The 13,868-nt window shown below is 41.9% G+C and overlaps 2 protein-coding genes across 3 annotated transcripts in view; one reads left to right on the plus strand and one right to left on the minus strand.

Annotated features, from left to right (window-relative positions):
- Ero1b (endoplasmic reticulum oxidoreductase 1 beta) overlaps positions 1-4,521 on the plus strand; it is a 46,104-nt gene extending 41,583 nt beyond the window's left edge. The window contains exons 15-16 of the mRNA XM_051167774.1: positions 1,029-1,162; positions 3,527-4,521. Coding sequence (XP_051023731.1) covers positions 1,029-1,162; positions 3,527-3,587 — 195 coding nt within the window. The 3' untranslated portion in view covers positions 3,588-4,521. The remainder of the gene's footprint in view (positions 1-1,028; positions 1,163-3,526) is intronic.
- A 6,955-nt stretch (positions 4,522-11,476) lies between these two features.
- The window catches only part of Gpr137b (G protein-coupled receptor 137B), a 33,441-nt gene continuing 31,049 nt past the window's right edge, over positions 11,477-13,868 (minus strand). The window contains exons 6-7 of one of the 2 annotated variants that reach the window (XM_051167793.1): positions 13,323-13,447; positions 11,477-11,697 (exon numbers count right to left, since the gene is read on the minus strand). In XM_051167793.1, coding sequence (XP_051023750.1) covers positions 11,586-11,697; positions 13,323-13,447 — 237 coding nt within the window. In that variant the 3' untranslated portion in view covers positions 11,477-11,585. The other variant, XM_051167785.1, reaches the window with a different exon arrangement.

Consider the following 13,868-nt stretch of genomic DNA (forward strand, 5'->3'; position numbering starts at 1 on the left):
CTGTGTCTTAGTACCACCTGAGGTTCATTTTTAAGTTGGCCATAGATAGAGAATTTTATTTATATAAAATAAAATACATAAGTCCTAAGCATCACATTTTGGAGATGGTTTGTTTCAGTGGTGAAAGGGTGCCGAGCACAAAATGGCAGGCCTGAATCTTCAGGGAGCAGAAGATTGCTTGATTTTTACCTCTTCTTTCTTTCTTTCTTTCTTTCTTTCTTTCTTTCTTTCTTTCTTTCTTTCTTTCTTTCTTTCTTTCTTTCCTTTTGTTGTTGTTGTTGTTTTTGAGACAGGCTTTCTCTCCTGGAACCTCTTCCTCTTCCCTGCCTCCTGAGTGCTAGGATTAAAGGTGTGTGCCACCTGGTTCTCTTATTGTCTTAAAAGATGACACACAGTGTTAGACAAGGCTAAACACAGAAAACCAAAAGATAAATTTAATTAATTTTTGTTTGGGTAGTTTTCCGTTGTTGTTGTTGTTGTTGTTGTGAGACAGGGTCTTGCTTTTGTACCCAAGGCATCATCAAATTTGTGATCTTTCTGTACCAGCTGGGACTATACAGTACTAGTGAGATGGCATTATTTTAAAGGCACCTGTGATGAAATGAAAACTTTGTTCTCTCAGTGCTGAGAAATAACTTAGTGTAGGATCACTGCGCAGTACTTTTGGAACTTTGAATTGCTAAGGACTATAATGTAGCGACTGTGTTTAACAGAGCTGAAGTAGAGCTGAGTTAGAGCAGGATTTGATCCCTGGTGAGAGAGAGAGAGAGAGACAGAGAGAGAGAGAGAGAGAGAGAGAGAGAGACAGAGAGAGAGAGAGAGGTTATTTTTGTTTTTATTTAGGGGTATGTGTGTGCCCACAGAGGCCAGTAGAGGGTGTTGGAGTCCCTGGAGCTGTCCAGGTGATTCAGAACCACTGGATGAAGAGCTGCAAGCATTCCTTACTGCTATCTCCAGCTCCCTCGCGGTAGTTCTTCGTAATACCTATTGTGTAAAGTTAATTGTAAATGTATGAATATTTTCTTTAGACTCAGGGTTTAGGCACTGCCTTGAAGATACTATTCTCTGAAAAAGAAATCCAAAAACTCCCAGAGAACAGCCCATCCAAAGGCTTCCAGCTCACTCGGCAGGAAATAGTTGCTCTTTTAAACGCTTTTGGGAGGTAAGCTGAGACCTAATTTCCTTGCAGGTTTCAATATATTGCAAAGATTGTCTTTCCCCGCAAAGGTATGCTTTGGTTTGGTTCACTGACAGAAAGAGAAAGTGCTGGATGTGGTGATACACACTCCTATAACCCCAGCGTTGAGAAGCTGAGGCAGGCAGAGCATGAGTTTAGGGCTAACCTGGTCTATGTAGTAAGACCTCGTCTCAAACAAACTCGCTGAGTTCATTGTTCAGTGAGGCCTCAGGCTGACAGCCACATTCTCTATCAGCCCCAGGAGGAACTGGTAGTTTCAGTTCCACTACTTTTCAGTTTGCTTTCTCAATTTTGTGAGGGAAATAGTCTCCTAATAGTCTTTTCTTTGGCTGGCTACTGCCTGTTGTAGTACAGTAGTAGACAAGGAAAACGTGATTGGAAAGGTGATCAAAGATATGATGTCCCTTCCTCTGCTCGGTATTGCCAAGGCTGAGGAATCTTCCTCACATGCACTTCTGCCCCGTTTCCTTCTGAGATAGATAGCAGAAGTTTTGTTTTTTGTTTTGTTTTGTTTTTTTAAATAATTTAGATTTGCCTGCAGAGATATATACAGTGTCAGGGGATACAAAGCAAAAGGAAAAGAATCATAAAAAACAATATGCAGCATTATAACAGTAGGGCAAATACATCAGTCATGGAGGAAAGTTTACTTTTTAAAATGAGACTGAATGACAGATTAATGTGTATGTTTTATGAGTATGATGTTAAGTTCAAAGGAGACCAGTCACTCAAAGATAACTTAGCTATGGCCCAGCCTTCACCAGCCTCTTCCATGTACATAGTGCAGGCTGACCTGGTCCTCCCTCAGTTCTTAGTGCTAGAGTTACAGGTATGAAGTGATGTGCCCAGCTCTTCCCAGTATTTGCAGGTGTGTGTGCTAACCAAGATACAAAGCACAAGGTAGATAGATGCTGATGGGGTTTTATATCTCAGAAAACATCAAGTCTACACATTTTTGAGATCTGAAAAAAAAAAATAAGATAGAAGAACCTAGGTGAAATGTAAATTATTTGAAATGGAGCTGAAGTGAAAAAGATCTTAAATAACAAACATTTTAAGCCCAAACAAAATTAAATTGAGAAAAGAAAATTTAAATTGAACATTTCATCAAAATTTCATTGGCTCTCAGAAATGTTCCCTTCCATTGTCCTTCCAGGGGTGCTGGCCGGAAAGCAAGTTTTAGAGTCTGGGGATCCTGGCCTGCCATTTGCCAGCAATACAGTTCAGCAAACCTTGGCTCCCCATGTAGAATCCAGCTGCTAACTTAGGGGTCCTGGAAAAAATACTTGACTTGATCCTAATTTTACCTAAAATGTAAAAGCAAAATTCTGTGTACCTTTTGTTGTTTCACCTCACAGGCTTAGATCATCACCTGGACCCTCCTCAAATATTGGGGTAAAGAAAAAAGTTAGCAGGGTACACTATATCATTAGGCTATAGGAGAAAAATACTGAATTTTGTTACATTAATGCTGAATTTTGTACATAAGGGAAAATGAACTTGTAGGGTTATTTTGTTTTTTGTTTTTTGTTTTTGTTTTTCCATATCCCAGAGTTTTACTTCTGGGTTTGAGCTCTTTCTTCACTCATTCAGCCACTAATCGCACAGTGCCATAAACACAGATAGGCACTGGGGACTGGGAGGGACTGTGTAGGAGACAGCAAATATGTGTGAACCATTTATGGCTCTGTTTCCATCACTCATCTAGTCTTTTTGTTGTTGTTACTGTTTTGTTTTTCAAGTCAGGGTTTTTCTGTGTATCCCTGGCTGGCCTGTAACTCACTTTGTAGACCAGGCTGGCTTCAAACTCAGAAATCCATCTGCTTCTGCCTCCTAAGTGCTGGGATTAAAGTCATGAGCCACTTTGATACCTGGCTGTTATCTGTGGTCTTGATGTGAAGATGAATTGGTTTCTTTTGCCCTTCTAAGCAAGCCCAATGAACCAAAGCTCCATGATTTGTCAGCTTTTTTGGGTATTTTGTTTGTTTGTTTGTTTGTTTGTTTTTTCAAGACAGGGTTTCTCTGTGTAGCCTTGGCTGTCCTAGACTCGCTTTGTAGACTAAGCTGGCTTCAAACTCACAGTGATCTGCCTGCCTCTGCCTCCTGAGTGCTGGGATTAAAAGCGTGTGCCACCACACCTGGCGATTTGTCAGTTTTAATAGGACTCACAGCATTTCTATTTTAAATGGAATTTGCAATGTTCAGTGTTTGGTTCTTTTAGATTTTTGCTTCCAGGTTATATAGCTCAAGAAACCAGTATCGTCTATTTGCAATGTGTGCACATCACATCAGCTGTGTGTATAATATGCACTTGTTTTCCTCCTGCAGGCTTTCTACAAGTATAAGAGAATTACAGAACCTTAAAGCGTTATTGCAGAACAGGAGGTAATGAAGAATTGTGTATGTCTCCATAGACATAACGGACTGTGTGAAGCCTTTTAGCCTTGGACACTGAACAGAGAGACTTAAGTGTCTAAGACTTGAAGAATTCTCAACTCTTAAAGAGAAAATTCAAATGTCCACTTGAATATTTATGATCCTTAATAGACTATCAATTAGAGATATTTATAAATGAAGTATATACTTTAAAATTGTAAGTTATGCTAATCCCATGTTTGTTTCACATTGGTTTTGTTTGTACTGTATTACTCGTCATTCCTAGTTGTCAAACTTTAAATGACCGTGTCTGTCCTGAGAAGACTATTCAGTCTGTTGTAGAAAGAGAACTAGGGAACCAGTGCTGCCTAGGGCTGGTCTCAGTGACAGAAATTTGTCAATGGTGTACTTAGTATTTCAGCCTCGCTTAACCCTGTGTGTCATCTTCTGTAATACAGGGCTGTCGCGATAATGAATAGGCCTTTCAATGACTAGTGAGAGAGGTTCTGGATGATTTCCCAGGACTTCGACCATTTTTAAATGTTTAGTTGCTGTTGCTGCTTTGGTTTTGAAGGTGGGTAAGTGCCATCCCATGCTCACTTGGCCTGTGTACCCGAGGCTGGCTCAAGAGTGGCATGTCCTTTACCTAAAGCCTACAGCTCTCTTTCTGAGTTTTCTTTTTGTTCCTTCCCTAATTATAGACATTTTTAGTTGCTTTATGAAAAGCCCTATTTATTTAATGGATTTTTTTCTTCACAAAATTTGAATGGGATCCTATGGGTTTATAATGCTAATTGCATTATACACAAATTTTGCTGTTTTAAAGTAAGCATTTTAAATATTTGATTTTGAACACAATCTATGCAATCCTCTACCTCTGTGTGGCTCTGTCTGGTGAAGTGCTTCAGCATGAGTGTGACCGCCTCCTCCCCTCTCTCCATCTTCAGTTCCAGGTCAGTCATCCCGAGTGTGACGGAAGACACTGGAGGACTTGAAGGCCCTAGACTACCATTTTCTATGCCTGGGATTTAAAGGCTTTAAGTGTTTAAATCTTGGTTCTTTTAAAGGTGGCAGTGGATAATGGAATTACTTGAAAGGTTTTTAATCTATGTGGAAGTAATGAGAGTCCAAAGTCTCACTTCTTTTAGATTCTGTCTTTCTGAAGTAAACAGTAAGTGCTCTTAAACTCACATCTTATCTGCCAAAGCCTAAACTGTTCCTTGTTAGTCCACGGTGTGCCCGATTGTTAGTTGGCTCATTGCCCTCTCGTAATGCCTAGTCTTTCCCTGTGGAGATGTGATGGGGACTGAGGCCTCACTAGTTATTTCTGCTCCTAATTCCTAATCTTTATAAACTTAATGTTTTGTTGATAGTGGTGAATTTTGTAGGTTGGTTTTTTTTTTTTTTTTTTTTTTTTTTAAGCTGGCTTACAGATTTCCTTTTTCTTTGCTTTTTTTATTTTTATTTTTTTAAAGAGTTGCAAGTATTACCATGTGACAGGAGTAGGCCACTATAAGACAAAAAGTCCAGAAAAGGAATGTCAGTGACCTTGCTAGTACATCAGTAAGTTTTGTAGTGCCCATTTAGAATGTAAGGCAATGTGAACATTTTGCACTTTTGTCTATTTTTATTTTAAATGTAGAGGTCGTTTTGGAAATGCAATTTACCACCATTGCAGTTAGATGCTGTTGTTTAAACTATTTGCTTGAGGGGGGAAAAGTTCTTCATTTTCACTTGCTGAATTCTTATTAACTGTGATTGATTTCAAGCTTAGGGCACACAGTAGTATAGAGTGTGTTCTAGAAAGCTGAAAGAAATGGTTAAGCCAGCATGTCCTCAAGATTGTAATGAATTTCTTCAGTTAGAGAAGTGTTCTGAATTTGGTATTTGACGGATTAACTTCACATACATTATGGTGTGTGCATGGCCAACATTGCCATGACATCTATGGACTGTGGAGACTGTAGGATTGTTTGGTGACCCTGGCAAAGAGTCTGTCCTTAGGAGGCTGTCTGCCAGTTCTGTCACCTGCGCTGGGGGAAATGAGAACACTGCTTACATTTTGAGAATGCTTGGCAGCTGAACAACAAAATGCTTGCTGCTTGTAACCCATCACCTCCTGTAAACATCTAGCACTTGACATCAAAACTGGCGGAAATGATTGTGCCTGGTGCCATAACCAACGTGAAGCGGAAGTATTTCCCCCGCTGGCCTATGACTGATTTCCTTTAGTGGCATCTGTGTTAGACTTTACATACTAAAATGGTCAATGTTCAGTGCTCCTCCTGGTTTTGATTATGTGGAGGAACAGCCAAAATAAGATCTTAGTTTTGAAATTTGACAAGTCAAATGTCAGGCCTCTGTACCGTATGTATGAAATGCTGTGCCGTGTTTCTCAACCCTGCCTAGGTGCCACTGTATGTAAGCAAGGACAACTGTGCTGGTCTTCCTCAGCATTGCCTTCAGCCGGACACCCGAAAACAGTTCACAGTGGGCCTCCCAGCAGTTTGCAGACTGAAGTTCATGCAGAAGCCATAGCTAGTCACCAAAAGGCTCAGGGCAGGTACACGGTATCATGTAAATTCCTTGGTATAAGCCGAGCACATAAATCCTCATGTCCTTTATTTGAAATAACATCTACAGGTGCAGCTTGGAGTTTTCTGAGCAGAATTCCAAATAATTTGCTGTTGTGCCCACCAGAATCTAGACCATGAATTAAAATACATGTTTCTGCAATCTTTTGTTTGTTTGTTTTCCCCCTCCTCCATATTGAGTGCTTCTTATGGGAATGTGAGTAGAACTTATGGATCAGAGAGAAATACACTTCTGCAAGGTCTGAGGGGGACTCTTCTTGCAGTCAAAATGGCAGGCACCGGCTCGTCACTAGCCACTAGGTGGTAAATACAGTTGTTTGCTAAAGCATGAACACAGATGAGACTCAGCCATGATCACAGCTCATGGCTGTGGAGTCTGAGCATACCACCAGAGCCTCCACTGAGAATGTGGGCCATTTGTGTCACTTTTCTAATGGCCAATTTCCATCCAATCAAAATGTAACAACTTCAGTGTTCTATGATTTGTATTGAGTCATGGGCTTTTTAAACAAATTCTTGTTTTATTTAACTTTCCGAATAGGTGGTACATTCATGTGGTTAAAAAACACAATATATACCAAAAATACAATGTCTCCCCAGCTTTCCATAGTGCACATACACACATGCCCTCTCCCTCTAGCTTTTTGTATTTCCATTCATACCCTTTCTTTATATACAAATATAAAACCTTAGTTCTCTGTGTCTTTACTTAGGAGTGACATCACATACACACCATGTGTTTTTTTACCACCTAAAATATCCAGTGGCCACAAATCACCAGATAGTCTTTTCACTTTAGTGGTTACTTGATAGCCTTACTATGGTTATGCCATTGTTTAGTTGAGCATACATCTCTAAGTATTCAAAAGTGAAAGACTATAGACCCTTGTAGTTTTGAAAGCACTGACTCAGGCTCCGCCCTCCAGAGAGGCTAGCTCAGTTCACATCCCTCCTGTGCTTACTCGCCCACAGCCTCGCCATCAGAGATGGTGTCCAAATGCTAGACTGGGACATTCTGCAAGAATATAAATTTAAAATGCTCATTTTGAACCTAAACATATAAAATTAACAACTCTGAATAAGGAGTCCCCTGATTTGCTTAGTGTTCTTTGTGTACCTCTACTGCATGGTTATTAATCCTTCAAGTGTGATGGGCTGCATATTCTTCAGTGTGTGATTTGGCTTTGTTCAAATAGTTTTCCATGCTGTTTTATGTCTGTTCTCCTACACCAGTTCTTTTGTAGTTTCTGTATCAACTCAGACCATTTTCCTCACTTCAGACGAAGACAGTCATCCACTGGCATTTTTTTTTTTTTCTTAAGTATTGCTGGTTTTGCTTTTCATTACTAAATTCTGATCCTTTGAAACGGATCCTAGTATAAAATAAAGGCCAAGAAACCAACCTAAGATGGGTGTTTTAGCACATGCCTATAATCTCAGCACTTGGGGAAGCAGAAGCAGGTGGATCTTTGAATTTCAGGCCAGCAAGTCTACATCATCTCTTTTTACAAAAGCAAGTCTGAGACAGCCAGAGCTACACAGGGAAACCCTGTCTTGGGGTAGAAAAAAAGAAAGGAAAGAAAAAGATACCTACCTGAATTTCCCTAAGGGGTATCCTGCTTGTTCCCAAACCACTGCCTGAACAGCCTATCTTTTCCATGACTAATTTGAGGCTACATATAGAGGGGAAAGATCTCTGACGTCTTTATGGACTTAGCTCTTTATCTAGGTTCTTTTCCCATTTCATTAGTCATTTTGCTATATGTACCAGTAGAGATTGTTTTAATTAAATAATATTTAGTATTAGTCCTCAGTCCTCTTTTGTGATGATGCAGTTATACAAATATATATATATATATATTCCCCCTCCATTTGTCCAAAAGTTGCACATCTGTTAACGACGACACACATAGCCCTGGGAAGGAACTGTTCATCTGAATGCCCGCACTCTACGCTTTAGCTAGGATCTTGAAGGAAGACCACAATTGAGGAAGTGACTACTGGGTGTCAGAATCATGGGTAACAGTTATATGAACAAGAGTTGGTAGAAAGGGAAGAATTTTGAGGCTCATGTGAGCTGAAGAGTTTCTACACTCCAATTCTGACTAGGCTAAAGTTCGGGGACATACAATCTATTCAGATTATAGAAAATCAGAATTTAAGAGGTAGGCCAGATAAGGCTTAGGGGGAAGAAGCCATTAGTAAGGTATCTAAAACAGAGCAGGGGCAGATCAAGGTTTGAAGAAGGCAGATGTGGATGCCTGTAGGCATTTGGGTTCAAGGATCACAAGCCTGGATTGCATGAGTCCATACCTAACAGGGCAAGGACGGGGCAAAGGTAGAGGGAGTCCAATAGTTTGTGGCATAGCCTTAGCTGTCCTGGAACTCACTCTGTAGTCCAGGCTGGCTTCGAATTCAGCCTCCAGAGTGCTGGGATTAGAGGCGTGCACCACCACTGCCTGGCCAGGAGAGGGCTTCCCATGTGTCCCTGCTAGGACCTGAGAAGAGGTTAATGTAGGTGTGGTTTTCTTAGCAGGTTTAAGGCCTGAATTTGATCTCTGCTGTGCAGGTATACATGCATTTCCATGCACAATATTCTAGTAATAGCCACTATGTAGCTCCAAATGAGAGTCTCACAGTGCTTCTGAAGCACCCACGGTGACTAATGCTTCTTTTGCTCTTGATATGGGTCCAGTTGTCTACAAAAAGCAGCTGAGATTTAGTAAAGAAGAACTTTGGAAGGCACCAAGGCTTACCTGACTTGTGTAGATAAACATGGGCCCCCAAAAGCTATTATGTGTCTGTGTCTGACACAGTCAAGAGAGTTGGCAAGAGCAAAGAATATATCGCAGTGGTGGAGTACTTGCCATGTATGTGGAAGGCATCCTTGCTGTAGCCACAAAAGAAAAAATAAAAAAGCAAAAAACTCAATGTGACTGGGACATGTGCTGTAATAACTTTTAGTTCACAGCTCAACTTATAACACTCCAGACATCAACTGTCTAAAGGACTATGTGTCAATCAACAACAGATATGAACATAGCTTGGCCAGAAATCCTAGCTGTACAGGCAACTGACTCTTCCAGCAGTTAAAACATGCATGTCTTCTGTTACAGCAGACCTCAATGCTGGTACCATATTTTCATTGGTATTGCTTCTCCCACGAACTTGTTCACCTCAGTGGGCTGGCCTCAGACTTGACCTAGTGCACAATACCGTGCTTGGTCCTGTGCACTTTAATATTACCAGGGTTTTCATTTCACGCTGCTGTGAACAAGAACTTCTTCCCTTCTGTTTAACACATCAGGAACAGCTTTGTTAGCAGAGGAAGTAAGGGAGAAGGCGCAAAGGGCACTCAGACCTCCTTCCTACGTGTGATCCACAGCCATCACACTTATATTCCAGCATGTGTTGACAATATTTGAGTTGTAGTCTTACTTTTAAAAAATAGTGACATTCAACAGGCATATTGTTTTGTCCTTTCCAGGAAAAAAAAAAAAAAAAGGCAGGCATGAATGCTGACAACTTTATTATAAAAAGTGGATCATAGCTTGTTGGTTAATGATGGGTGTCTGTTTTCTTACAAACTGTAAAGTGTGCATGTGCTAAAAAAAAAAAAAAAAAAGAGTGCATACAGAACAACCTTAATGATACTGTGCTTCTCAGAAAGCCCTGCCCTTGGCTGCTGATGGATACAGACTTGCTAGAAAGAAGGACATAGGAGCTGTGGGCACTGGCTGCAACAGCCAAATTGTTGTAGGTACAGTGACAGATAAACTGTCTTATACGCTGCTAGTAAAAACTACTGATTAGACAACTTGTGCAGGCTTTGCTTCAGTGACAAATTCACCCTGGCAAACAATGATTTTCAATGGCTCACAGCACAGATGTTTGACCATATGCGAAAGCAATGATGTGGTGAGGGGCTGTGCAAGGTCTTCAACTTTGTGCTCTATACAGTGAAACCCAATCAAGGCCCATTTGAAATTTAGGATCCAAATTTTCTTTTTTCCAAGATAGGGTTTCTCTATGTAGCCTTGGCTGTATTGGTCTCACTTTGTAGACCAGGTTGGCCTTGAACTCACAGAGATCCGCCTGCCTCTGCCTCCCCCAAGCTGGGATTAAAGGCATGCACCACCACACACAGTTTTTTAATACCCAATTTTTAATACATGCAAATAAGAGAAAGTGGGCTTGGCCCTGTTAAATTAAAGCCCCTACATGGGTTTTTCTCAAACTCTAGGGCATCAGGAGAAGTGTGTGAAGTGGGCTTTAGTCTGTGAGCGAGATTATGGCTTTGTGACCTCTAAGACCAAATTATGCATTTTGTGAGAAGCCAGAGCACCTAGCCTCCAGGTTCCAGAGTACAGCCAGGGGAACCCTGAGATGGCACATGGGGGACACAGTCTAGAACACTGTCTGGCCGAGACAGGTCCCACTACCACATAGCTTTCAGTAGATAGAGTACTATTCAAAAATAACAGGCAGTGAGCACCATGTCAGTCCCATGCAAATTACACACATGTTCTACAGAAAAGCTGTCAGGAGCCCATAGTCCTTAAGAGCTTGAGGGTCAGATATCTTTATTGTTAATACTTTGTGAGGATCTCTTGGCTTGTCATTGACTATAGCAAGCACTGGGAAGGCGCAGTCCTGCCATTCTACTGAGGTAGTGAGTATTCAGTTACACCAGGCTGAAGAAAACTACAAAATGGCTACACACACAGCAGAGGAAGTTTAATAGTGTTGGCGACCACATCTTGACAGTATCCACTTGTTACTGGAGTGCTTTATAATAGTTCTCTCGGATGAAGAAGCCCCTGACTCTGGGCAACATTTAAGAGGAACCACTCCTGCTGAGCCAGTTACATGCAGACCACGGTGCTCTGCTTCCTCTCAATCCTGGAGCAGCAGTTAAAGGAATCCATCAGTGTGGCCTTCACAATCAGAGTGACCTTCAGAGGTAAAGATTTGAGGAAACTTGTCCAAAAGCTTTAACTATTCAACCACATACTCTATAGGTTGTAAAGTGAATTATGCATAAAAGTCTGTGCAAACTACAATATATATTGCAATAACAATCAAGGAAAAACCTAGTATACTTTAGCATTAGTATTTAAGTTATATAAAATACATCTTTATAAAAGTACGGAATCTCTTTTAAAAGTTTAAATTATACCCACTGAAATAGCCAGGCTCTCTGCTAGTACTAAAGTAAGGGTTTTATTACTCTAAATTATTGCTTAGTCCTATGGAGCCATGAGAAAGCTATAGCAGAAGAAGAAGGAGGAGGAGAAGGAAAAGAAGAAAAGTTCTGTTTCATAAGGAAAAGTGCCCTAAAAACTCAGTTGTCATCCAATCTGGCTGACTGAAGGTTTTCAACAGAGGACTCTTCCATAGGACTGTGTCAGCTGGTGCTACCCCTGGTTTGCTTTGTCTGGATCCAAAGTAGAGTCTTGCTGCAAAGTCCCTGCTTGTGCCAGGAAGCTGTTAGTTTGTTGTCCCCAATCATAGTAGTCTGGAGCGAAACTTTAAACAAACAAACAAAAGCAGTTTAGTAGCTTGACATAGTGTATCATGCATATGTGGTACGTGTAGTGTAGCAATAGATCTGAGTTGTTCAGGTTGGTGTCTTGAAGCCCATTTTCTATCAAAGAGCTACACACAGCACTGGCAGCCTGCATTCCAGTCTACTGAACCCTGCAGAGCTCAGAAGTTCAGAACTACTAAAATCTAAAACTAGCCACTGTGGAGAACATAGTTTTAGGGGGGAAAAAGCATCTGAACCCTAAGCTGGCATTATGGTTCACTGCCCATGTTTTGGGCAGATAACTTCTATGTCTGAAGTTCCTCATCTGTGGAGCAGGAGTGGCATTAGCAGCTTCCTTGTTGGGTTGAGTGGACATCCACAAAAATCCTCAAGAGCAATAGCTAAGGCATAATTAGAACTCAAAACTGTTTTCATTTTCCAGAAGGGTCTTGTCCTGCTCTGTGTACAAGCTGAGCACTCCCCTTTCTGCTCTTGGTAACTTCTGGCGAGTAATGGTTAGTGATGCTTCAGTGGGGTCACAGGGTGAAATGGTGGGGTAGGAAGAGGTGGAGCTCAAACTCTTGGAAGAAAGCTTTTGGCCCTGAGAAGTCTTGGTATGCTGGCTTGCTTCCAGAGTCTGTACTTGACATCCACTGCTCTGTGCTTTCCCCTGCAACTTTGCTTTGTTCATCTGATCAGGGCTCTCTCCTCCCTTCCCACCCAGACAGCAGGTGTGTTCCGCTCTGTATCCCATACCAAGGGCCTTTCTGAGCACCCGCAGATCCAAGTGGTCAGGGAGAGGCGGAAACTAGGGCCACTCGGGCTGCCCCTGGCCCTGGAGAGCAGCTGCTTCCCTTCCTCCTCCTTCCTAGCTGTTATCCAGACTCTAGATCTAGTTGACAGCACCAGGTACAGCTTGTTTACTGTCTTGAGTTCACTCACACACACACACACACCCCATTGTGAATGCTACCATGTGTAAGCACCCACTCCAAAATAAGACTGAGCCCAGTCTGCAAGAGCATTTTCAAGAAAGGAGGCAGTTCCCATGTGCTCTGGCACTGAGGTGTACACCAGGGGCAGCCAGGCTGCTTACCTAGCAAAGGGACTCCCACAGATCTTGAACCATGAGAACTCAATTATACTGACCTCACAGGACCGTAGCAAACAATGAATGAGATGACACTTGTGAATATCTTAGTAAATAAATGTTTAAGAATGACAGATTTCAAGTTTTGGTTCTTATATAATGCTCTAGTGATTATTGTTCATGTTTTCTCTGGCTTTGGAAGAGGATCCGAGATGTCTGCCCGGATGTCCCAGATCACGTTCCACTGAGTGACTGGAGCAGCAAATGCTCTGGCTCTCTCTGAGTAGGCTTGGAGAGGTCCTATAAGTAAAGGTTGATTTCTTTAAAACCAGGACATCTATTAAGCATTCCATGGAATAGTGACTGAGTAGGAAAAAATGGGGTAGGGCATCTTTTAAAGATCTTTTATTCTTTCTTGCACCTGGCTATTTCCCATGGTGAACCTAGCCCTGTAGGACAGCTGTGTACAGGAGCAGTCTTCCAGTCCGACCTGTTCTAGTGGCCTAGCACTCTCCCATAGGCACATGGTCTTACCTTCCCTGAAGTCCCTGAGGAGCAATGTTCCAGGCAAGATCATCATCACTGTCGTATCTTCGGGGGTTGTCAAAGAAGTAAGATCTAGAACTGAATCCATGGCTGGGGACCATCCCAGGGTTGGTCTAGAAGAAGACATCATTTTATCATCTATGCAGACAACTGCCTGCTAGCAAGGAGTTCTATAGTTAGCTGGACTGCTCAATGTACCTGTGCATGCTTTTTTTTGGATAGAGGCTCATACATCCTAGGCTAGTCTTGAAATTTTTATTTTCCTCCCTCTACTACTTAGGTGCTGAGATTTAATCTAAGGTTTCCTACATGCTAGGCAAACATTCTACCAATTGAGCTACATTCCTCAGTCCCCCAAAATACAGCATGGGGGAGGGAGGGTGCTGCTCTCTCCTTGAGGATTAATAGGCAGCGCGCGCGCGCGCGCGCGCGCGCGCGTGTGTGTGTGTGTGTGTGTGTGTGTGTGCGCGCGCGCGCGTGCGCGCGCGTGTGTGGGCGCGCGTGTGTTTCAAGACCGGGTTTCTCTGTGTAGCC

This window comes from Acomys russatus, chromosome 3 (assembly GCF_903995435.1).
Source record: "Acomys russatus chromosome 3, mAcoRus1.1, whole genome shotgun sequence".
In the NCBI taxonomy this organism is placed as follows: Eukaryota; Metazoa; Chordata; class Mammalia; order Rodentia; family Muridae; genus Acomys; species Acomys russatus.